Source organism: Malaclemys terrapin, chromosome 18 (genome assembly GCF_027887155.1).
Source record: "Malaclemys terrapin pileata isolate rMalTer1 chromosome 18, rMalTer1.hap1, whole genome shotgun sequence".
Taxonomy (NCBI): domain Eukaryota; kingdom Metazoa; phylum Chordata; order Testudines; family Emydidae; genus Malaclemys; species Malaclemys terrapin.
In genome coordinates this window covers 2,211,823-2,235,623 of record NC_071522.1, presented here as the reverse complement: position 1 = coordinate 2,235,623, position 23,801 = coordinate 2,211,823, and the positions used below count along the sequence as shown (strand labels likewise).

At 53.3% G+C, this 23,801-nt stretch overlaps 1 protein-coding gene across 6 annotated transcripts in view; it reads left to right on the top strand.

Moving 5' to 3' along the window:
• Window positions 1–556: 556 nt before the first annotated feature.
• The window catches only part of MYO18A (myosin XVIIIA), a 120,295-nt gene continuing 97,050 nt past the window's right edge, over window positions 557–23,801 (top strand). For 5 of the 6 annotated variants that reach the window (XM_054008554.1, XM_054008551.1, XM_054008549.1 and 2 more), the window contains exon 1: window positions 14,230–15,355. In XM_054008554.1, coding sequence (XP_053864529.1) covers window positions 14,342–15,355 — 1,014 coding nt within the window. In that variant the 5' untranslated portion in view covers window positions 14,230–14,341. Of the gene's footprint in view, window positions 580–14,229; window positions 15,356–23,801 lie in introns of those variants that run through there. The other variant, XM_054008548.1, reaches the window with a different exon arrangement.

Here is a 23,801-nt window from a genome sequence, read left to right as displayed (position 1 = left end):
GTGGGGGTGCAGGGCGCTGTGGGGGGGCTGGGTGTACAAGGCTGTGGGGGTGCACGGCGGGGGGCGCAGGGCTGTGGGGGTGCACGGCGGGGGGTGCAAGGATGGGGGGTGCACGGCGGGGGGCGCAGGGCTGGGTGTGCAAGGCTGTGGGGGTGCACGGCGGGGGGCGCAGGGCTGTGGGGGTGCACGGCGGGGGGTGCAAGGATGGGGGGTGCACGGCGGGGGGCGCAGGGCTGGGTGTGCAAGGCTGTGCACGGCGGGGGGCGCAGGGCTGGGTGTGCAAGGCTGTGCACGGCGGGGGGCGCAGGGCTGGGTGTGCAAGGCTGTGGGGGTGCACGGCGGGGGGTGCACGGCGGGGGGTGCAAGGATGGGGGGTGCACGGCGGGGGGCGCAGGGCTGGGTGTGCAAGGCTGTGCACGGCGGGGGGTGCAGGGCTGGCGTTGGGCCGGGCCGGGCCGCGCCGCTCCCCCGCCGCTGCCGGCTCCGGGGCGATCCGGGCTGGGCCCCGCTCCCCGCCCCGCCCCGCCCCGCCCCCGGCCCGGGCCCGTCTCGGCCGCGCGCCGCGAGCTCCGGCGGCCGGTGAGTGCGGTCGGGCGCGGGCCGGGCTGCGGGCGGCGGAGCCGGGCGGGGAGGCCGGGAAGACGCGGCGCCAGGTACCGGGGGAGGCGGTCCGTGCCCGGGGCCCAGCCGACATGGAGCGCCGGGCCGGGCCGGGGGGTGGGTCAGTGTCACCGTCACCCGCCCACCGTGTGTCTGCGGGGCTAGGGGTCTGCCCCCCCCCCGCGTGTGTGTGTGAGAGACCCCTGTGTGGGGGAGATGTAGGGGTGTGTGTATGGGGGATAGGGGTGTGTATCCCCCCCTGTGTGTGTGGGGGCGATGGGGTGTGTCCCCCCCCCGTGTGTGTGATCCCTTGTGTATGTGTTTCAGTCCCCTCCCCCCGTGTGTGTGTCCCCCCATGTGTGTGTGGGGGGGATGTAGGGGTGTGTGTCCCCCCCGTGTGTGTGATCCCTTGTGTATGTGTGTCAGTCCCCTCCCCCCGTGTGTCCCCCCATGTGTGTGTGTGGGGGGATGTAGGGGTGTGTGTGTGTGTGTGTGTGTCACGTGTATGTGTAGGATAGGGGTGTGTGTGATCCCTCCCTGTGTGTGTGATCCCTTATGTATGTGTGTCAGTCCCCTCTCCCCGTGTGTGTGTGTCCCCCCATGTGTGTGGGGGGGATGTAGGGGTGTGTCACCTGCCCTGGTTTTGTGGTCCATGGCGGTGCCAGTACCTGGCCAGCTGGGCCACCACCTCGTTTGTGGGTGGGGGTGGAGGCTGTGCTCTGACCCTGTGTGCAGGGGCCCTGGCAGGATGGGGGCTGGGGGCTGGCAGATGTGGGGTGCTGGGGGATGGGTGCTGGCAGATGTGGGGGGCTGGCAGATGTGGGGGGCTGGGTGCTGGGCGCTGGCAGATGTGGGGGAATGGGGGGCTGTGCATGGCAGATGTGGGGTGCTGGCAGCGAGGTGTTGAGGGACGAGGGGTCACTGTTGCTGTGCCCCCAGAGCAGGGCAGGTCCTATGGTCTCTGGGAGCGTGGCTCTCTGGGCAGGGCTTAGTTTGTGCCAGGGCTGAGCCCCGGTGCCGCCTGGCCTGGCGGTTCAGAGCCTCGGGCACCTCCGGGCCTGCTGCGTTACTTATGAATGTAAAAATATTGCTTGAGCCCCAGCCCCTCTTTCATTGCAAATTCAGCACTGGCTCGGGCTGTGTGTGTGCTGGGTGGCAGCTGCTCAAGGCTTTGCATGGGAGCCCATTATCTCCGCGTGCCATTAACTCTCTGGCTGCTGGAGACAGCCTGCCTTCCCCGCCTGCAGCAGCTGTCTGGCACCTGGGCCCCCTTTCTCTCTCTGTGGACAAAACAATTGGGGGGGGGGGCAGAGAAGGAAGGAGCTGAGTTGCTTTGCTACATTGAAGCAAGATGTGGAGGGCTAATTGGGCTAATCCTGGGGAATACTTGAGAGTTGGGGCCTGGAAAGGCAAACCTACTCCAGGTTCCCTGTGCTGCTGTTACTGCTAGTCCTTTGCCTGCTGTTTACCTCTCCGTTTCCAAGGTAGGGAACTCCTCGTGCGTAATGAACAATTTCATACCAGTGTAGGGCTTCCTTCGTTCCTCCCTCTAGCCCTGGCAGGGCTGGGTTGCATCGCACTGATTTGTAGTGCTGGTCTCACTGCTGCAGTGTTGTAGCCAGTGAGAACTGGGGTGGGCTTGCCTAGGCTGGGTAAGGCTGATGGTGATAAGGGGAAACCTGTTCCGTTGCCTGTATCCCTGGCGCTGCCGGGCTGTGACTTTTGGCCTAATAGCTAGAAAGCAGGCAAAAGTATCCCTGGGGATGGCTGAGGTTTGAGCTGCCTGCCTCCTGCCCAGGGGGTTACTGTACGTTGACTTGCCTAGGGAGGAATGAATATCTAGAGTAGCAAACATCTGCCGAAGGGCTCAAAAACTCTGGTTTCAGGCAGTTATGTGAGATGTAAATTAGCTGGCCAACAAGGAACTAAACTTAGGACAATGACATAAAACAATACTTGCATGGGGGGGGGCGGGGAGGGGAGGGACTCAGCATTCCCTCTATCAGATGGAGCTGAGGCGCTCCGAGCCTGGCGGGGTGCTTTAAAAAAATGTCCAGGCAGTTTTCTTAGCCATGGCTAGCTATGGATCTGTACAATCTAACTTCTGAAATAGCTGTATGATACAGATCCGATGTGTCTCTGGCTGGAAACATCATATGAAAAGAAACTTCTGTATTTGTAGGGTCTAATTCAAACAAAGCCTTGAACTTTGAACAATAATCAACTCCTTGCTCTTTACCTTTGTTTGCCACGTTGATTCTGTTTGCTGTTGCAGAAAAGAGCTGCATTTGCTCACCCCTGAAGCTTAAGGTGTCAGAAATGTAGCCTAGGTGCATTGTGGCAACTGGCAAGGACTGAGTCACAGTTCTTCTCCCACAAGAGGAACTGTAACTGGTGTGGAGAATGGGCGACTTCCTTGTAACCTCTAACCTGCATTTTCCCCCAACATTTCCAGGTTGTACTGTGTTAAATGCTGTTGAATAATTGCTCACAATTTCTCTCCCACCCAAAACCTAACCCTGTGCTGAATAATTTCTCTGCAATGTACATTTTGTAATTAGTATTCAATCTTTGTTTGTAGCTGCCTTTATTACAACACTGCCCTTGTTTGTGCTGAAGCAGGTATTGCAAACAAGACCTGGGTGTAGCGGACAGGGTTATGGCCTTGTATAGGGTTCTCAGAGGAGGGTGGAGTGCTGATGTGCAAATACTATGGAAATCCTTCCAGACTGTGTCACCAGTTCAGAGAGTGACACTTCAGACTGTCAACAGTTGTGCTTGTTTGTTTTAGCCTCCTTAGCCAGAGCTGGGGACTGTTTATCTGCAGCAACAGCAGCCGAAAGGAACAAATTAATCAGCTGGGCTGTTTCCTTCACTGCCCCCATGTTGTCTGCTGGAGGGTGAGCTCACCGCAGGGCCGTGGCCATTGCAAAATACACCAAAAACTGCCTCAGAGAAGGGCAGCTCCTTTTGTGTGGGACTTAGATGGACAGGAATCTGTCTCATCCAGATGCATCTTGGCATATGCATAAGGTTAGGCAGACACTGAGTTACTCCTTGAGATCTGCTATGGACACTGGGAAATAGTGCTTTGTAATTAATCTTCCTTATTATAGGGAAACACTAAATTCTGATTTCCTCAGATTAGTCAATGAATCCTACTGCTGGTGGATCTTGAGTGCTCTCAACCCATCCTTTACACTGGTGCAAGTAATGCAAGGTCCCATCTAAATGTGCAGTAGAACCTCTGACATGGGCCTTCTGTCTGGACTGCTCATGGAAACCGCATTAGCACCATACTGGTAAGAATCCTAGGTGCACCAATTTAATTTAAATTGATTTTAAAACGGATTTAGTTAAATCTGTGCAAACCCCTATGTCGACACTTCAATTTTGGTTTCATAGTGGCTTATTTCTCTTTAGCGGAAAACTTGATCCTAATCTGCTTCCGCTAAATTGATATAAACTAGGTTTATATCGTTTTAAGAGAGATTCCATGTAGCCTTTTGCACTGGTTTAACAAAATCAGTGTCACACCTCTTGTTAAACCTGTGCTCTTTGCTTATAGATGAGCCCTTAGCATGGTTTGCTAAAGAGGTGCTACAACAACTTCCCAGGACAGGCTAGGCAGGGCCTGAAAGACAGTTTTCCTGTGTGCCAAAACTTCTGTATGATGAGAGCAGATAGGGTCATCTCATTAAATACACAATGCAACCAGTGTCCAGAACAGAGGGCTTGAACCCTTATGTTACTGAGCCAGAAAGAAAGAGACTAGCAACAAATTGGTGCTCCAAGGTCCTTTTGTTACCACTACATTGAACAAGAATGTACTTTGTTCGAGAGGTGTTGTCTAGTCAGAGTCTCAGTTTAGGTGCTTCCCCCAGAAGGTCTAAAGGCTTTTTGATTTTTCAGTGTTAAGCAGCAGTTTGTCATTTTCATTATTTTATCCAGAATACAAAGGTGGGAGGGGGACTGGGTGGGTTGGGGATGGTTTGTATGGAGAGTTTCACCTCTGGGGGCCAGGCTGGCTTGTGTCTGGGAGGCATTCCCATCAGACAGCTGTTCAGTAGTCCTTGTGAAACAAGTTGGTGGGTCTCATTTTATTTCCTAGTGAGACAGGTGCCCACGTCACAAAGCCCGTTACTGTCATTGGCGCCTGTATTAGTGGTCTGGGTGGAGAGATCAAGGACTGATGGGTGTCCCTGCAGGGCGGGGCTGAGGCAGTGGTGCCTAGGGAAGCTGAGTCTGCTGGTGGACTTGCTCTGTGGATAGAGAAGATTCAGTCTCTGGGCTTGCCAGTGCAGCACTGAATTCACTTTTGTTTGGGGTACCCCCGGGGAGAGAGAGCCAGCCCTAATATGTGCCAGAAGCAAATGTCAATACCGAGATGTAAAGGCACTCGGGGCTGTAGGGGAGATGTGTCAAAGAATGGGTCCCCTGCCACAAATGGTGAAAGCAGCCCCATCCAGGACACCGGAGTACAAACATGGGGAAGGGAGTGGCTAGGATAACGGCGCAGGTTTGGGAGTGTTTAATGAGTGCTCTGGAGGAACTTTTGTTAATTGGGTGGCTGAGGGCGGAGAGCAAGCAGTGGAGTTGGTGAGTGGCAGGGAGTGATGCTTGGGCGGAGGGTGAGGCAGGAGCTGGGTAGTGCCGACCAGGGCTGTGCAGACACTGTAGCCATATTTTAGTCTGACAACTTGCACAAGGGAGAAGTGGCTGAGTATTTTAACTCTGTGTGTAGACAGACAGACAGACAGACAGACAGACACACACACACACACACATCCTGTGTTGCAGTTGGCTGGCATCAGGACTCCTGGCTGTGCTCTGATTCCGGGGAGCTTGGGCAAATTGTTTCCTTGCCATGTGCCTCAGTCTCTCTCTCTCTAACATGGGCACTCTGGTACCTTGGATAAGGTGCTTTGAGACTGGAGCGTGAGCATGCTGTGTGTGTGAAGTGTCGCTGTATTCTTCCCCTCCGTCCCTTGCCCCATGGAGAGTTTGTCCTTTCTGAATAGCCCCCTTCCCCTCCCCCCCCCCCCCCCACCCGGCCTCTGGCCTGCCATCTCCTCTCCTAGGCGAACTCTACAAGATCATGCCTGAAGTATGCAGTTGCTCTGAACATTCCTAGGGCCAGATAAGCTCCATGTGACACAAGAGCGAGTCAGTGAGAGAGAGAGAGATGCACTTGGAGCTCAGAGCGTGCAATTCGGTAGCAAAGGATCATTTCTCTCCTGCCTCCTGGTGACCTGGGCTTTGACTGGTGGTGTAGAGCGCATGAGACCCATGAAAATCGGCTCTGCAGGAGATCTCTGCTCAGCAGCTGGGGCATTGGGAGGGGGCCTGCCTTTCAAGGTAGCGTCCTCTCTCTACACCCGTATGAAGGGTGTTCTTAAGCCTGACTTCATAAGCAGCTGGTGACACAGTTTCCCTTTGGAATGAGTGTGTCTTCCTCCTCAGCTAACAGCCCAACAGCCGTTGGTGTTTCTAGCAGAAAGGCTGTAACAGCTTAGAACAGGTGCCCCCAGACCTGGCTCCAACCGGGGCCCTGTTGTCAGCTTGCCAGAAACCCGAGGGCTGCATCCAGTTTATATCAAAAGGAACAAATTACTGTTGCTCTCCTCTTCCTCCCAGAGGTTCACCAGGGCCCAGCATGGCATCAGAAGGGCCCAGTGCATGGTGGGACTTGTAGTCCTATGGGCTCCCCCTCCACATGATAGAGGAGGGTGCCATTGGGCTGCATTGTCTCCCTGGGTTGCCCTTTGGCCTGGCTGCCCAAGTGCTGGGTCTCATTGGAAAGGCCATGCGCCGGGGATGTTCCTGCCCTGTGCTGTACGCCATCCCTCTGCATTCTGGTTTCGGTCCCTGGGATCCACCTAAGGAACCTGGCTGGCTCTCCAGCCTGGCGCCCAGTGCCCTGCCTTGCTACTGCCCTGCTGTGAATAATGCAGGGGGCTTCAAGCTGGGAGCATGTAGCCTGTTCTATTAATTGGCAATGCTGATTAGCAATGCAAATTGTAACACTTACTTTCGCATCTGTTGGGGGAATACAAAGACTAGGCTGGAGTGTGGGGGAGGGGAGGGAGGGAGAGGGTTGTCTCTTCCAGCAAACAATGCCCTGTCTCAAACACCCCAGCTGTAGCTGACTCCCCATGTAAAGGCCTGGCTGGGTAGTGGCTGTGGGGGACGTCTGGCTGCTTTAGGAAGGAGTTTTTTTGCCCTCCAAGGGACTTGGGTCGGGGGAGGGAGGGAGTCACCCTGCGGGGTAATGATCGCAGTGGTATCTTGATCACTGTCTGTGGTCCACAGGAGCTGGTGACGATGGTCCCAGGCTGGGATCCCACCTTTCCTTGTCATTTTCTGTTCTGCTTGCGTGACTGCCTGGTGCAAGGGAAGCAGTCCTGACCCATGGCAGAGTGCTGAATGACCCTTGTGCCGAGATCTGACATCTGACTGGTGCCTTCCTAGCAAGAATGGGGTTCAAATCTTTCAAAATACCAGAGGCTACACGGGTGGAGAACATAAGGCACTTCAGGAGCAGAGCGAGGCCTAGCATGCTTGCCCATGTGTCCATTCTCTCTGTGTTCCTGCCAAACCCCTCAAATCCCTGATGTCACGTGGCACGTCCATCCAGGTGTGTTGGCTTTGACTGCTGGTTGTGCAGGAAACTCCCAGCCTCCAAACCTCCCCCATAGAAAGACAGGCTCTGAGGGTGGCATGGTTCCCGGAGGAGGATTATGGGGCTAATGATAGTAGTTGTGTGAGATCTGCGGCTGAGACGCTCAGAGTCTTAGCATTGCAATTGTGTCCTGGTGGTTTGAGCTGAGATCTCCATCGCTCTGATTCACTTGGAACCTGGCCCTCTGTGGAAGAAACCTCTGTGCTTTCCCTGGCGTCACCTCTCCTGTCCTTCCTTCCCACCGGTGTGGGTCTGAGACACAGGAAGTGCTGGGAGCGGAATTGGTCCCAGAGAAAATGTGCTGGAGCCCTCTGGAAGATTTCCCATTAGCCTTGCTGATATCAGGAGCCTTTTCCCATCGGGGGCCACTGCAGTCACCTCTGCAATAAAGGCTTTGGCGATGCGGGGCTGGTAGGTGGTGGCTGTTCAGTGTGATCAGACCCGTCAGCTAGTCTCTCTGTTCTGTGTGAGCCTCACTGTCCCCGCTCCTGGCTGCACCCCTCTAAAGCGGCGGGGCAGCACCTCTGCCATGCCAGGCTAAACTGATAGTGATGATATTGTCGGCTGATAACCGCCCAGCCCTGCTGGGGGATGGGCCCCTTCTGGACTGGAGCAGTAACTCCAGTGCTCAAGTGGGTTTTTGCCGTTGTGCTGTGCGCTGTCACCACACTGTGTGTAGAATAGCTCCATCAGTGCGCTGGGTGCTGTGCGGGCAGGACCTGCTCTGACCAGATGAGCTATAGATGGAGGGTGGGGTGGGAGTCACCTGGGGAAGTTCAGCATCTCATTAGCTCCCTGTGGCTCGGTGTGAGTGGAGGCCCAGAGCCCCTAGGGCAGAGCAGTGTCTTCACTTCTGCCTGGCCCTATGCAAGGAAGGGCCCGCCTGGGCTGAGTTTGGGCCGAGACCCCCAAGTGCCTGGAGAGACTGTGCCTTCTGTCAGTATCCCTGTCTGTCTGTCCTGCCTGAGTTTTACTGTCGCTGTGCTGACCCTGGCTGCTTCCCCCATTGCGTTCCTGAGCGTCTGCTCAGTCTAAGGAGGGGGAAGAATGCAGGGCAGGGTCAAGAGGTCAGGTCAGTTGCTGCAGTATTCAGGACTTGAAGCCAAGAAGGAAGGAGTTGGGGGCGGGACGGGGACTTGCTAGGTTCCCCTTTTAGGGGCTGTGAGGAGAGAAAATGGAGAGTGTCCTACAGCGGAGTACAGACTTCCTGGCTGTGGCTGGCTGTGGGAATGGAAGCAAAGCAGGCAAGTGACTGCTGTGTGGTGTGTGTGTGTGTCAGGAAGTAGAGAAAGAGCATGAGCGCTCCACTGTTGTGTTTCAGATGGGCTGCACGTGGGCCACAAGGCATTGGGGTGCTGGGTGAGAGGGACGTGGGTCGGAGTCAGGAACGGCTGGGTTCTGTTCCCAGCTCTGCCACTGACCTGCTGCCTGGGCAAGTCGCTTCCTCTGCAAAGGAGGGGCAGGTAATGCTGCCCTGCCGCACAGGGACCACAGGGTATGTCTACACTGCAGATAGACACCCACGGCTGGCCTGTGCCGCTGACGGGCTGGGGCTAAGGGGCTGTTTAATTGCCATGTAGACGTTCAGGTGGGACTGCAGCTGGAGCTCTGGGACTATCCCACCTCGCTGGGTCCTAGAGCCTGGGCTCCAGCCTTAGCCTGAATGTCTACACCGCAATTAAACAACCCCCTAGTCTGAATCCCTTTCCCTGAGTCAGCTGGCATGGGCCAGCCGTGGGTGTCTAATGCAGTGTAGACATACCTGGTGAGGATTAGGTAATTACAGAAGATGGCAAGTGATAGCACAGGAACATGGGAATTGCCACAGTGGGTCAGACTAGTGATCCACCTACCCCAGGGGCCAGTATCAGATGTCCTGAAAGCCCACAGTGGATAGTGCTGGAATAATTTGCCCCTGGGGCATTTCCTCTTGACCCCATTACTTAGCGGTGATTCATGCCCAGGAGCAGGAGGGTGCCTGACCTTTGTGACTGTGTCTCCTCTCTCACATAGAGGTACGCAGGGTGAATTATGAGGCAGATTGAGGCTTTAGTGTGGGATGTTTCCAAATGTTGTGTTAAAGTTTATGAACATTGATAAATGAAAGGTGTCCATGGACCAATGGAGAGACAAGGTAGCGGAGGGAATAGCTTCTGTTGGTGAGAGAGACAAGGGACCACCTCAAACGAGGAGCCCTCTTGTGCTCCACACACTGGAAGAATGCAGACGTCAATGGACTAATGACATTGCCGTGTTCAGTACGGAGCCGGCCTGGCCCGGGTACAGCTTCAGAAGAGCAAAGGAAAGACACATGCTCTTCAGACTGTGCTGTGAACAATCTCAAGTGTCAGTTCCCCTTCCTTGGCCTGCGTGTTCCTGCCCAGGCTGAGTGTGCGGCCTGGGCAGGTGGCTTAGTCATGCTCCTCGGGATCGCTGTGCCTTTGGCTGGGGTGTGTGAGGAGAAGCGCTCCCCGGGGCTGAGTGAGAGCCCTTCCCAAGGCAGCCTGTGCCAGTGACAGGAGATTCCACCTTGCTATTGTAAATGCAGTGCCTGGCTGGGGCCTTGCTGATATTCGGGGGCGCCGCCGCTTCCATTTTTCATTCTTTTCTTTGCCAGAGGCTTTGCCCCCACGGGCTGTGTGCTCGGGGCCACATTGTGTAATCAGTGGCCCCTTGCTTGGACTCCTGTACTCTCTGCCCATCTTACCCTTGGGATGAGCTGCCCTCTGGTATGCCTGAGCCAGGTGCAATGTGCTAGTGCTGCACTAGCCTGGCCCGTGGACAGGAGGTGCCTGAGGAGATGAGGAAGGAGGGTGGTCTTGTGAGTCCCTTTGGAACGGCTGGGTGCTTTGCTCTGACATGGGGCCTGGTTCAGTCTGGAGCAAGCAGACGCATCTCCCCTATGGTCTAGCCCCTTGGTGTGTAATCCGCACTCGTTCTGCAGCTCTGCTGACTGGCCAATCACCCTGCTGCTTACGTCACTGCGGTATGTGCCCTGTGTGCACAGCTGAGAGCCGGGCTGGCAGCTCCAGGGCTGCACCTAGTTATCATAAAATAGAGCAAATTGCAGCCGCTCTCATCATCAGAGCAGAGGTGCGGCTGGCGTAGGTGACGGGTTCCAGCGTGCCCTGCTGGCTCTCTTGCCAGGAGGCAGAAGTAGGAGAGGGAGCAGTCATGTGTGGTACACGTGTGCAGAGTTGCTGGTTGGGGTGTCAAATCCAGCACAGAGAATAAGCCTTCAGTTATCCCCCCGCTGCACAGACCTAGGGCGGGCGCTGCAGGAGGAGGCTGGTGAAGGCTCCAATGTTGTGGCAGTTGGCAGGATGCTGGGGGCAGGGTGAACACCGTGGTGAAGCCAAGCTGTGTGTTTTTGGCCTGGTAACCCTCTCAACATGTGACAAGAGTTCTCGTGGGTCTTTGTCATGCTGCATGTGCTGTGGGCGGGTGTCCCGGGCTCCTTGTGTCTGTCTGTATGAGCGTGTGCCCATGTGGCTGGCCCGCACTGGGAGGAGACATGTTTCACCAGCTCCTTCCCTGGCAGCACTTGGCGGCAGAGCCTGGGGGCCGGAGCTCACCATCGACAAGCTCCTTCTCTTTCTCTTGCCTTATCCTGGTTTTGCCAGCTGGGCTCCAGATTCCCCTCACCCATGAGCTCTGGACTCGTTAGGCCGAAGGGGCTGTTAAAGGGTGAGGGGTCAAAGGAAAAGCACTTTGTATGTCGATAGCTGGTCCTTGAGGCAGGGACCGCAGCAGGGAGCATGCCATTGCTGTGCCTAATAAGAGCCTCGCAGGCTGGAATTGCTCTTGGGCTTGTCTGCATTTGAAAGGTCATTCGAATTAAGGGAGGGGGTTAATTTAAAATGCAGTAGATATTGCTGAATAACTCCAAGTGTGGACAAGCCCTTACTCTGGTGCTGGTTTCAGGAGTCAGAGGAAAGATGCTCAGTACTTAGAATCATAGAATAGCAGGGTTGGAAGAGACCTCAGGAGGTCATCTAGTCCAACCCCCTGCTCAAAGTTTAAATCATTAATACTTAAATAAAAGGAAGGCAGTGTTGGTCTAGTGGTGGAGTGAGATTTGGGACTCCTGGCTTCCATTCTAGCTTTGCCATTTTGGGCAACTCCCATCTCTGCTCTGTGCCTCAGTGTCCCCATCTGTGAAACGGGTCTAACAGTTCCTGTCCACAGGAAGGCAGTGCAGATTAATGTTAGCAGCTAGTAGGAGGCATGGAAGGCACTCTGGAGGGACAAAATGCTGCTGCTGGTGCTCCCCAGTGTTGACCCAACATTGATTGACATCCCTGGGCCTCCTGATGTCTCTTTTCTGTTTGGCAAGTGCTGGGTTTTGGCTTTGTGTGTTAGCTGTGCCTTGAAATGGGTCTGAAATCATCCTGCTCTTTGTCCTCCCTCGTGCGTGCGCTCTCCTTAGTGTGCAGCCCGGATTCACCTTATAACTGTTGTACAGCCAGAAGGGGGAGCTCAGGAACACAGCACAATGGGGCGTGGGCGTGTGTGTGTGCTCCCTACGTAAATTGCTTCTGTTTCTCAGAGCACATGAACTGACAGCTCTGAAAGCAGATATTTACAATCTGGAGTATTCTCCCATCAGATACATTGTGTTAAGGGTAATTTCTTTAACTGGGTGACTTCCTGCTACATTTACATATATTTATCGGTCTGTATCTCTCTATTTTTTTTCCATACAGCTGTTTGATTTTGTCTTGTTTTGGTAAACAAATCACACAGTGGAGCTTGGAGTGTAATTGGCCAGAATCTGTGTGTGCAATATTGACGAGGAAAGAATTGTCTTGAGAGAGCCATATCTCTTACCTGACAGCGAAGGGTGTGATCACAGGGTATGGTTTTGTGACGCCACAGAGTGTGCACCTCTGGTGTTATTTGGACTTCCTTTTGGCTCTGGGCACATATAATAGCTCAGACCTGTTGGCCCACTGATTTTGGGTGTATGCTATTATCAGGGTGCTGGCTGGGGTATTGGCTAAAACCCCCATAGAGGGGGAGGAGAAATATCCCTCCCTATATGAGTAATGCAGCAATTCTTGCAATTCCTCTTTGGCTGTGGCAGCCCTGGAGAAGGCAGTTGGAGCAGTAGCCCTGGCAGGGGCTTTTGCTTCTAGCTGGGACTGATTGGCTGAGGAGTGAGCCAGGCTGTTCATGTGTCTGTAACGTTTTGCAGCAGGCTGGGTACCTCCCCCAAAGTCAGGGAGATGCAGCCGAATGAAAGAGCGACTGTTCCTAGAGGTCGCCTGGCAGCATCACGGGTTCTGTGTTGCAGAGACTAATTTTAGACACTTATCACTGTCTCAGAGGGATGAGAGTTTCCAGGATCCTGTTTATTCTAATAATAATAATAAAAAAATAAAAATGACTAGTAAGGGCTATGTTTTCTGTGTTCCCTGCAGGAAGCTTCCCTTCCCCCAGGCAGGGACCGCTAGCTGCTGCTGTTAGCTCAGGTCCCCTTTCTTCTGGGTCACTGATGGGGAGGGGCCTCAGTGCTCAGGGGTTTTGTGACCGAGGGAAAGAGGCACCGCTGCTTTTTGAAAGGCCCAGGACAGAAGCCTAGGGCAGGGCTTTCCCCTGTCCTAACAAGGCCTCTGTTTATTTTAACAAGGGGCTTTTTGAGTGAGAGAGCAAGAGACTCTTACAGCTACAGCAAAGCAAGAATGGGCTGGATGCAGTCCTGTATCAGGGAGGGAATCTCTGTGCGGGCTGAAACCCTGCAAGTAAAATCAGACCTTTACTTGGCGAGACCTGCATTCCCCTGCAGCTGCTGGCCTGCCCTGCCTAAGGCACAGCAGGGGATGGATGCATGAGAAATTCTCCTTTAGAGGTTAGTGGTGCTCTCCGTTGTGGGGGAGCAGGGGAGGAAGTTCAGGTCTTGACAGGTAGAGGGATGGGGGCAGAAGAAGGGGATTTTGTTTCAAGACGTGCCCATGTGACCTGAGCTGATTTGGGATCTGGAGTTGTCTTTGGAAGAAGCTTTTCCATCCGCCTCTGACATCCACCTTATTCTGCCTGTGATGCGCCATGCTGGGGTCTCCCAGTACTGTTACCTTTGAGCTAGAGGGGAGAGGAGAAAAGCTTGTATGCAGGAGCCCTCTGTTAACCCTGTCCTGATGTTTTCTCTCTCTGGCAGAGGGTCATTTGCTGTGTTCAGGCATCCACTGCAGGACACCTGCATCCTCTCCTTACTGGGAAGAGTCTTCAGTGCTGTTGAAAGCTGCCAGATTGACAGCCATAGAGATGAGCTTTTCTGCTTCCCCCACCTGTGCTCCTCAGCCCTGCCTGTGCAGCGGGGCGGGGAGGCAAGGGGTGGTGTGTGGGAATGCTGTTACATCCAGTTGTTGTTTGGGCGAGAGGGGAGTATGGTCCCAGTGGCTCATTTGTTCCTTGGCGTCTCGGTTGGGGTTGTTAATCGGGGCCTGAGTCCAATGGAGATGCAGCTGCTCGCTGCCTCCCAGGGTCAGGCCGTAGAGAGAGAATGATGTATCTTGTGACATGGGCCCTTGTCCACTTGCAGCTGTCTGTGAGCCACCCCCTCACTTTGCATAGCCCATGGAGCGCTTATGGTAGCTTGCTTAACGCCAGGCTGAGCTGGGAACCAGCCTCCTAGGATTGAGATGTTTTTTGAATCCCATCCCTAGCCCTTCGGCTTTCCCCGATGTGGCTATCTCAAACGCAACAGGAAAAGGTGGGCTGCCCTGTGCCCTCGCCCCATGTGTGCAGCTCCTGTTGCCATCAGAGAAGCTGCGGGCTCGATAGCCTGGTATGTGCCCTGGCGGGGAGCGGGCAGTGCGAGCCAGAGAGCAGCAGAGTCTGGGTTTGGGGGGCTGGGCCATAGGTCCAGGCTGGGGAATTGGGAGGTGCCCGTCGTGCGAGCTCCTCTGGCTAACAAGATGTTTTGTTTCTGTTCTTTGCCTGTGCAGCAGCAGACCCAGCAGAAAGGCAGCAGGACCCAGAGCTGTAGAGCGGCTGCCGCTGACTCTCAGCGGCCTCCTGCCCTTTGGAGCGCGGGTGCCTCCCGCGAGCCCTTCCAACATGTTTAACTTGAAGAAAAAGGACAAAGATAAAGATGGGTCGAGGAAGGACAAGAAGGAAAAGAAGGAGAAAAAGGAGCGGATGTCGGCAGCCGAGCTCAAGAGCCTGGAGGAGATGAGCCTGCGCAGGGGCTTCTTCAACCTCAGCCGCACCTCCAAGAGAGAGTCCAAGTCCCGGCTGGAGATCTCCAACCCCATTCCCATCAAGGTGGCCAGTGGCTCAGACCTGCACCTCACTGACATCGACTCAGACAGCAACCGGGGCAGCGTGATCCTGGACTCGGGCCATCTCAGCACAGCCAGCTCCAGCGATGACCTCAAGGTGGACGACACAAACTTCAAGGGCTCGGTTCTGCAGCGGGCGGCCAAGTTCGGCTCCCTGGCCAAGCAGAACTCCCAAATGATTGTCAAGAGGTTCTCCTTCTCCCAGAAGAGCCGGGACGAGAGTGCCTCGGAGACCTCCACACCCTCCGAGCACTCTGCAGCCCCTTCCCCGCAGGTGGAGGTGCGCATGCTGGAGACTCAGCTCAGCAAGCAGGGAGCACCCATGGGCCACCTGAGGGCCCCCTCATCATCGGCGCTGCGAGCCAGGGTGCCCGAGGTGGTCAGCAAGAGGTTTCCTGCTGAGCTGAGGCTGCCCATGGTGGTGCCGCCCCAGCCCCCCGTTCCCCGGGAGCTGGAGCTGCAGCGGCGTAACACCGGTGACTTTGGGTTCTCTCTGCGTCGCACGACCATGCTGGACCGGGCCCCTGACGGGCAGGTGTACAGGCGGGTGGTACACTTTGCGGAGCCGGGTGCTGGCACCAAGGACCTGGCACTGGGGTTGGTGCCGGGGGACCGGCTGGTGGAAATCAACGGCCGGAACGTGGAGAACAAGTCTCGAGACGAGATAGTGGAGATGATCCGGCAGTCAGGGGAGACTGTGCGGCTGAAAGTGCAGCCCATCCTGGAGCTGAGCGAGTTGAGCCGCTGCTGGCTGAGGAGCAGCGAGGGGCTGCGCCGAGCGGCCTTCGATGTGAGTAGCCCGTTGCTAAAGTGTGTCGGTCTCTTTGGTTCGTTCAGTGCTAACCAGCCCTGGGGTAGCCAGCTCTGCTCCCCTGGCAGCTCTGAGGTTGGGGGATAGCGCACATGGGCACTGGTTTGGTGCGGCTTGTGTGTGACTAGGGAGGGGGCAGTGCCCAAAGCTTTTCCCATCTGAAAGGAATAGGCAGTGAGGAGCAGGGGATTCTGGGAGATGGTATTAGCGTGTGGCCCCCGACGTGGCTCTGGTGTGGCAATTTAAAGTAATAGCAGCTTACAAGGTTTCGCCTGGTGTTGCTGGAGATTTTTGGGGAGGGGATGTGTGTGTGTTTGGACCAGTCACCGCCTCCCTTCACAGGTTTAGGGGGTGCCCCTTGAAAAGAGAACTGGGAGCAGCTATTGGTGGGAGAGAGCCTTCTGGACCTGGCGTGTCTGCTAGAACCTCGTGCAGGCATTTCTTTTTATCGTACTGAAGAGAGCTTCTGTGGTCAGCTGTGCGTTACACAGACTTGGGTGCCCTGGACTCCTGGCAAGTCATCACAGCAGCCTGCAGTGTCTGCCTGGGCTCCCTGGGATAGATCCCTATATAGACACCTGTTCTTGGCGCGCCTTATGCCTGCATTATAAATGTAACATCCTGGACTGCTCCTGGGGCCGGATTCAGGCCTGTGGAGTGAGCCAGCTACTTAGCTGTATGTGCATTGTGGGGAAATAGAACCACAGGGTTCGTCCCCAATTTCTCTGTGGTGAAACATGTAGTCCCTTAGCTCATATACACTGATGTGCTTGTCACTGCTCCGTATGCAGAGAGCCAGGGGAGGGGAACTGGAGAATGTGGTCAGAGGTTCCCTCAGTTAAAGACGGTTCTTCATTCCCATAGCCCAGTAGGACCCAGACTTCGATCCATTGCAGTAACTGAGATCTGGGTCTCCTGACCTATTTGAACTCTCTTCTTCCCCCTGGGGAGTTATGACATGTTGGAGTTGGGGCCTTGGAAATACCTTGCCTGTGGTGTGAAGGACTGTGAGGATATAAGGTGCTGGTCAGATGGGAGCAGAGCCTCCCTGGCTACACAGCTGTTAGCTCTTGCTCCCTGCCAGGGCCCTACCCAGGTTTCACTCATTGTGTGGGCAGAGATGTGTCATATTGAACATTGCGTCTCAGCTGACACGACTTTCAGCAGGACAGTCCTTGTCTACACTGAGTGCTAAGCCATGTTTGACATTGCCAGGGCAGGTGTAAACTGAAATGAGATTTTCTAGTGTAAACGTGCCCTTAAGAAAATGTTGTGTCCTTCTAGCACAGCCATGCAAAATTCCTCTTGCACGCTCACTGGGGGCAGCACCTCTTTTCATGGGCAAGTAAAATATCCCTAGTTTTTTCACTAGAATCATGGTTGTGAAATGGGGGCCAATAGATTTTTTGTTTCTTCTAGAGAACTGTACATTTTCCTGGTAGCTCTGCACGGCTCCAGTAGCACTTTGTGTTGCAGGAAGCGGTCTTGGAAAGCCCAGCTCTGTAATGCCTTTGAATCCCTTGAACAAGGGAGTGGATTGTTGTACATATCAGATAACTAAATGTGTTGCTGCTGTTTTAAAAGAAAGTGAAAAGATTGCTCACTTGCTGTTCTGGTGGTTCAGGTAATCCAGATACTAAATACTGACAGGCTCTCATGGAAATACCGTCTAAAAAGTTAACCATTTAAACGATTCAAAATCTGTTGTTTAAGCAGTTAACCAATTAAGCGGCTGGGGCCGATCCTGCCGGCCGACCTGGGGTTAACAGTTAAGGTGGGTTAAATAGTAAGACTATTGCTTACCAGTTAACCTTTTACATCCCTAATAAAGAGGAGCAAACGCTTATGGCATGGTTGATAGAAACTATTGTTTGGTTGATAGAAAATGCCACCATGCAAAGGGTTAATTTTGCCACAACATTCTGTGCTGCTTCCAAAGTGGCTGTGCTCTGTGGCTGCTGATGGTGACCCAGGAGAGCAGAGAGCCTCCTGGGTAATTAGCCTGGAAAACAGGATAAGCTATTTAAAGGGACAGGATCTAGTGGTTTAAGTCCAACATGTAGCTTTGGTAAAAATAAATAAATTAAATCAAATCCTGGCATTTTCCTGTTTACAGTGTAATGAAAACAGTGTTCTTGGTTTGGATATAACCCTTCCCCTGCCAGTTTGTTGGCATTGTGGGGCTGGGCTGTGGCATGAGAACCTGTGTGTGAAACTGACTTGAACAAAAGCGAAGCTGACTAGTTTATTTTTATTGTTCCCAGGGAGGGACATGTATAAAGAAAACAAACAGCATCCCTGGTGGGAAGCTAAATGAGGGTTGGGTTCAACAACCCAGGAAGGTGCTAGCAGTGTGGGGCAGGGCTGGTTTTGCTCAGCAGAATCCCTTTGCTCTGCCCAGATGAGCAGTGGAGTGGAGTGGAATGAGGCCAGTGGGACAGGGAGGTTCTGAGGAGTGTCCAGAAGCCGGGTTGGAGGAGATACACAGCAAACCGAAACGTGTCTGCTGCTGCAGAGTTTGGCAGGTGCTGAGGTTTTGGAGTGTCAGGCACCTGGCTCAGAGTCTGTGTTCTGCAGCTGTGAGCCATATGTGTGTGTGGTGGCTCCATGTCTAGATGCGTCTCCTGTAGTTTCAGTGGGGAATGTTTCTGCATATAGCAGTCCGATCCTAGAGGGAAATAAGCTTTGCTGCTCACCGCCAGAGGCATCCCCATAGTACCGCCGTGCAAAAAGGGTGCTTTCCCGTAGCCACGTTGAGCCGCGCTGTGGATATGGGGGTGTCTCCCAAGGGGGGATTATTGAAGTAGTGCCGTGTGTATACCACGGGGTGGGACACGTGTGGTTTATAAATCGCAGTGCGTCGTTTGTGAAGTGCCAAGTGCACTGTGGTGCTGTGTAGACAGTAATGTAACAGCTCGGTGGCCCGTATCCTGCTTGCTAGTACAGTGGCCACCCAGCTACACTCTACATTGGCTTGTTGACTAACTGAGCCTCTCGTTCTGACAGGGTCATTTTAAGTTTGGACAAAGCCCCCCAAAATGCGAGGCCCCTGAAGAGTTAAGCATGCCTCTGACACGGAAAGATGCACTTGCATTTTAGCTCCAGCTGCCTGGACAAGAATACCCTTTACGTCTAAAAGAATCAAAGCTTGGCCTTGTTTCAGGCTTCTGCCAAAGGGATGTGTATTGTGAAGCATGCAGTCAGCATTGTAGGATCAGCTGCTAAAGGACCTGCCAGATGTTTATGGTGCAGAAATGAGTAGGAAGTCCTAAGGAAATGTGCAGCATAATGGAAACCGACAAAATCTAAGAAGTCTCTTTCAGTGGAGAGTGCGTTCAAGGAAGGTCTCCAAGTAAAAGCCAAACGGCTATGTTTGCCTGGTACCGAGTTAGGGTGGGGAGGAAAGGCAGCCGGTCTCTGGGCCACATCAGCACCTGACCCTCTGCTTATGTGGAAGTGGCCTGGGCTCCCAATATTACTCTTGTCTTAGTGGTTTTCAGACCAGCTGGGGAGGCGGGGGGTGGGGGGGGGGAGGAAGGGGAATCTGGGCTGCAGGAGACCTGCTGTATCTTGTCATAATCCCAGAATGGGAGCTCTCTGTAATGCAAATCATCCTCATAGCAAATAGCAGCAAAGGGCCTTGCCTTTCATTTTGCACTGGTGTTCTGAGCATCTGGGTGGGCCAAGGTTTTGCTGGGGTCTTTGCCTTGCCAGGGGAACAACATAATGGCTTCAGGATCCAAAGGGTGAGCCAAAGGTCTGTGTGCAGAGGGTGATATTACGAGGCACAGGCAGTGCCTTCAGTCCAGAATGACAACTTATGGGCATCCCTGGCAGAGACCTAGGTGTCACCTGGCGGGAAGGCTCCCGGGATGCACTTGCTGTCATTTGTGCTGCAGGACTTGTCTATATCCATACTGATCAGGAGGAGTTATGCTGGGGCAGATGCTTTTATTGGGTTAAAACTGGTTGTGGTGAATTAGCTTGCAACCATTATAAGCCAGGTTTAAATCAGAATGTCCACACACAAAATTGCACCAATTTAGCTAAATCTGTTCAGAATCACTCCTTAGTTCAGTGAGGACAGGTGTCAGCAGTGTAACCTGGGCCTTGTAAGAGATGGCAGCAGGAAAGCTCTGGGAGCATGTACCGTGTACACTCTTGTAGCGCCTGTTGCTTTGATTGGGTAGGCCCTACAGTAAGCATCACTTTTTGGTACTTAGCTCTGGAATAATTAACAATCAACTACCCCCCCCCTCCATTCCCCCCTTTTTAAAAAATGGAGATATTCCTTCCCACCAGCGATAAAGGAACGGCCGGCAGCCCTTCTCACGGAGTCAGCACAATGGGACAGTCGTGTAAATATCAGCTGGCTGGGCCAGGCACGCTCTGTGCAACTACTTGGCAGATATTTGTGTTCTGCATTAGAACTGGCCCCCACCCTCCAGCTTGGTTTCGTCTGCTTCATCCTACAGCAGAGCCTTAGATAACATTTGTGACCAGAGAGCCTGCTGCAGTGGACACGAATGAAATGCCATCCCTTTGCTGCAGGATCAAGTAGGCAGAGAAGAAGAGATGGGAAGGAGCAAGGCCCTGGTTTAACACACACAGCTTTGCTTAGCAGATGGATCCAGCCAGACCCTCTGGCATTCAGGTGGATGGATTTATGCTTTGTCTGAGAGCTTTAACAGTGTACTTCATGGCTGACATACAAGCAAAGAGATTCTGAGTTAAGGCAGCACCTCCACCTGGGGCCTAGGAGGCATTGCAGAAATTGGTGCATGAAGCTACAGCCTATGTGGGCTGCCCCAATGGGCCAATTTAGGGAGTGAGGGTCAGCACAAGGGCTAACTACTACTCGGATCCTACTTCAGGCCTCAGAGCAGGGCTAGCTAGGCCCTGTGGAGCGTAGGCGTTGTGCTGGCCCTGTGCACAGAGGGGTGAATTTCACCCCGAGTGACTACGGAGGTTGGACCTCGTTGCTTGTGTTTGCTGGTTGTGCTGTAGCGCACGTTGTGATGCAGTTGTGTTGTTTGGCAGGTATTTGCTGAATGTGATGCTTGCAGAAGCCTCCTGGTCGGCCTGCGGAGACCAGCCCAGGCACTCAGACTGATTTTGCTAGAGTTCTGCTGGATTGGAAAATAAAGAGCGACTCAGGTCCTGTCAGAGCAGCTGGAGCTGCAGTTGTTGAGAAGCCAGTAACATGTATCCCCACGTGCCGGCAGTTCCCCTGACTGCTGGTGAAGGCTCCATGCCTTGAGTCTAGCTTCCTTTTCCTCCTCTCCCGTGGCACCTGTATGTTTAGGCTGCAGGAAAGTTCTGATGGTTGCGGACCTCTTTCCCCTGCCCCCCAGCTGTCTCTCTCGGTATGTTGACCTCCTCTCAAAATCATAAGGAAGCTGATTGGAATCTTTCAGATCATTCTAGCCAGAGGTGCATGTTTGATTATGAAAGAGGCAACGTCAGGATGGGTGGTGATGCTGATGTAGCGTGTGTCTTGGGGAGCAGGTTGCTGCGCTGTGGATAGCTGTCTTCTGTGCTGATGACACTTTGCTGGCGATGTCCTCAGAGGAGGGTTTGTAGGGTAGATGAGCAGATTTGACCTACTCATTGCTGGTAGGAGCAATCCCTGCTCTTCCGTATGCTGCTGTGCCTTGTCTGTGTCGTGGAGCATTCTGAATCTGAACGCACAACGCCTGCTGCTGGGGGAAAGTGGCCGGTCTGTGGCAGCCACGAGATCTCCGAGATTTCCACAGGAGCACAGAGTCTGTCGAGCACCTCCAGCAGCTCTGTAAGTGGCCAGTGCATTAGGGCTTTGTGTCTGACCGTCTGAGTTCTAGTCATTCTCCAGAGCCAGTCCTGAATCACAGCTATTACCTTTCTGCGTCGAAATGTCTCCATCTCCTCTTTGGAGAGGTTGGGGGTGGGAAGCGAGCCTTACAAGCTCTTGCTGTCTCTATTACACTGTTCTTCCCACTTCCTTTGCCTTTTGCTCCAAGTCATGGCCCGAGCCTGCTAAAGATGTGTAGAGATTTGTGGTTGCTGAGAGAAATTGCCCAGCACTAGAGCTCTGAGCTGAGCTCAGCTCACATGGCATGAGCATCTTGAGGTAGCTTTCCAATAAAAAGTTAAAAAGCAGATGCTGAAAATGTAAGTTCAGCATGTAACATACAGTGAAACCTAAGGTTTGATGAGACCCTTTGCATCTGCTTGCCGTGTGAGTGCCTTTCCCGTGGGTATCCTTGTTTAAGGTAGGCTGGAGACCAGGAGGTCCGCTGCCGAGTTCTCTCCCTGTCTGTAAGTGCCTAGCTGAGGGCAGTTCCCTGCAGTGTTGTGTGTTCCCACCTTGGCAATGGCTTGAAGCAGTTTGGTCTGGTTTATGCTGCCCACCCAAACCCTCTTTGCAGCCTGTTGAACTGGAACTGAGCTAAACCCAGGTGCAAATGTCAAGCTTTCAAATGAAGTTAAAAGTCCGGTGTGGAAAGGCCCATGAAGAACCCTCTTGATTTGGCAGGCCTGAAATTTGAATGACTTTTTTCCTTATGTATTTGCAAAGCTGAAACAGTTCTTTCCAATTCTTCAAACCAAGTGTTTCCCTTCTGCATTTATCTTTACAATCAAGTAATGCTGGCACCCCTTGCTCACCAGTGTGGCTACAGTGTAACACAGCAGCGAGAACACAGCATCACCATCCAACTTCCCGGAGGGCTGGCGAAAGAGAAGAGAACAAGCCCGTGTTGTCTCCAAGTGATGTGGGAGGAATGGGGTAGAACTGAGCAGAAGGACACGGAGGACACAAGACTGTTTCACAGTGTCAGTCTTCGCAGCTAAGGACCATCTCTTGACTTTGACTTTGAACAGAGAACTGAGATGTGTCCTTGGGGAACCTGCCCTGTGTGGGAAAGAAAACTGTTAGTCCATCACCCTGGCCATCCCTGTGTGGTATTGACTCCGTGACAGCAGGAGGAGGATCTCATGTGTGAACTGTAGTGTAGTGGTTAGTGGGCCGAGTGTAGCTAGTTGAAAGGCTGGGGTGCATTGTGTATGGAGACCTTTTAATCCTCAGCTGTTGTCAATACTTAGCTCGTTACAGCACTTCACATCCCTAGATCACACAGTGCTTTCCAGAGGAAGCTGTGGTGTTATCCTGATGTACGGTCAGGGAAACTGAGGCACAGACTTGCCCAAGGTCGCAAAACGAGTCAGCAGCAAAGCTGGGAACAGAGCTCAGGAGTCCTGGTGCTACTGGCTTGTGCTGCCTCTTTGACATACCTGCATCTCATGTGCTTTCCTTTGGCCCTCGAGCTGCCAGAGATCTAGCTGGCTGGTTGGATCATGTATGTGGCGCACCGCTCTGCTGATTGGGCAGTGACCCTCGAGGGAGAACAGACCATTATTGGCATCGCTAGTCTCTGAAGTATTTCCTGTTCCTGTCTTCGGAAACCCTTTCCCCGTGACCAGTGCCAAGAAAGGGTGAAATAACTTGGAGGCGTCACCAAATTCCTGGGCTGCTGGTTTGCTGTCAGGATGTTTGTTCCTAGGCAGTACGGTTACACTGTTAACGTTTCACTTGCTGCTATCCCAGCGCATGACTGGTGTGCCTTGGGGTCAGAAATGACTTCCGCCTCCAGCCAGTGAAGGGAGGGAGAGACCCAGCCAGAGGTTTAGTCCAGTGTTAATAAGAACGTAGGTTTAGACAGCGCTTTGAATATCACAGGACCCCAAAGCCCCTTGCTGCTATAAATGGCAGGGCAGAGCTGCAGTCAGGTGAAGTGCATACTGAACATCCAGCCAGTTGAATGTAACCCTGAACCCAGGGAAGCCACCCAAAGCTGTAGAGGAACCAGGAGAGAGCAGGTGCACGGATCAGAAGTCTCTTGCAACATTGGTAACTCTGAACAAAACGTTATGGTTGTTCTTTCAAAAGTTAACTACTGAACATTGACTTAATACAGCTTTGAAACTTTACATAAGAATGGCCATACTGGGTCAGACCAAAGGCCCATCTAGCCCAGTATCCTGTCTTCCAACAGTGGCCAGTGCCAGGTGTCCCAGAGGGAATAAACAGACAGGTAATCTTCAAGTGATCCATCCCGTCGCTCATTCCCAGCTTCTGGCAAACAGAGGCTAGGGACACCATCCTTGCCCATCCTGGCTAATAGCCATTGATGGACCTATCCTCCATGAACTTATCTAGTTCTTTTTTGAACCTTCTTATAGTCTTGGCCTTTACAGCATCCTCTGGCAAGAAGTTCCACAGGTTGACTGTGCTTTGTGTTAAGAACTACGTCCTTTTGTTTGTTTTAAACCTGCTGCCTATTAATTTTATTTGGTGACCCCTAGTTCTCATGTTATGAGGAGTAAATAACACTTCCTTATTTGCTTTCTCCATACCAGTCATGATTTCATAGACCTCTATCATATC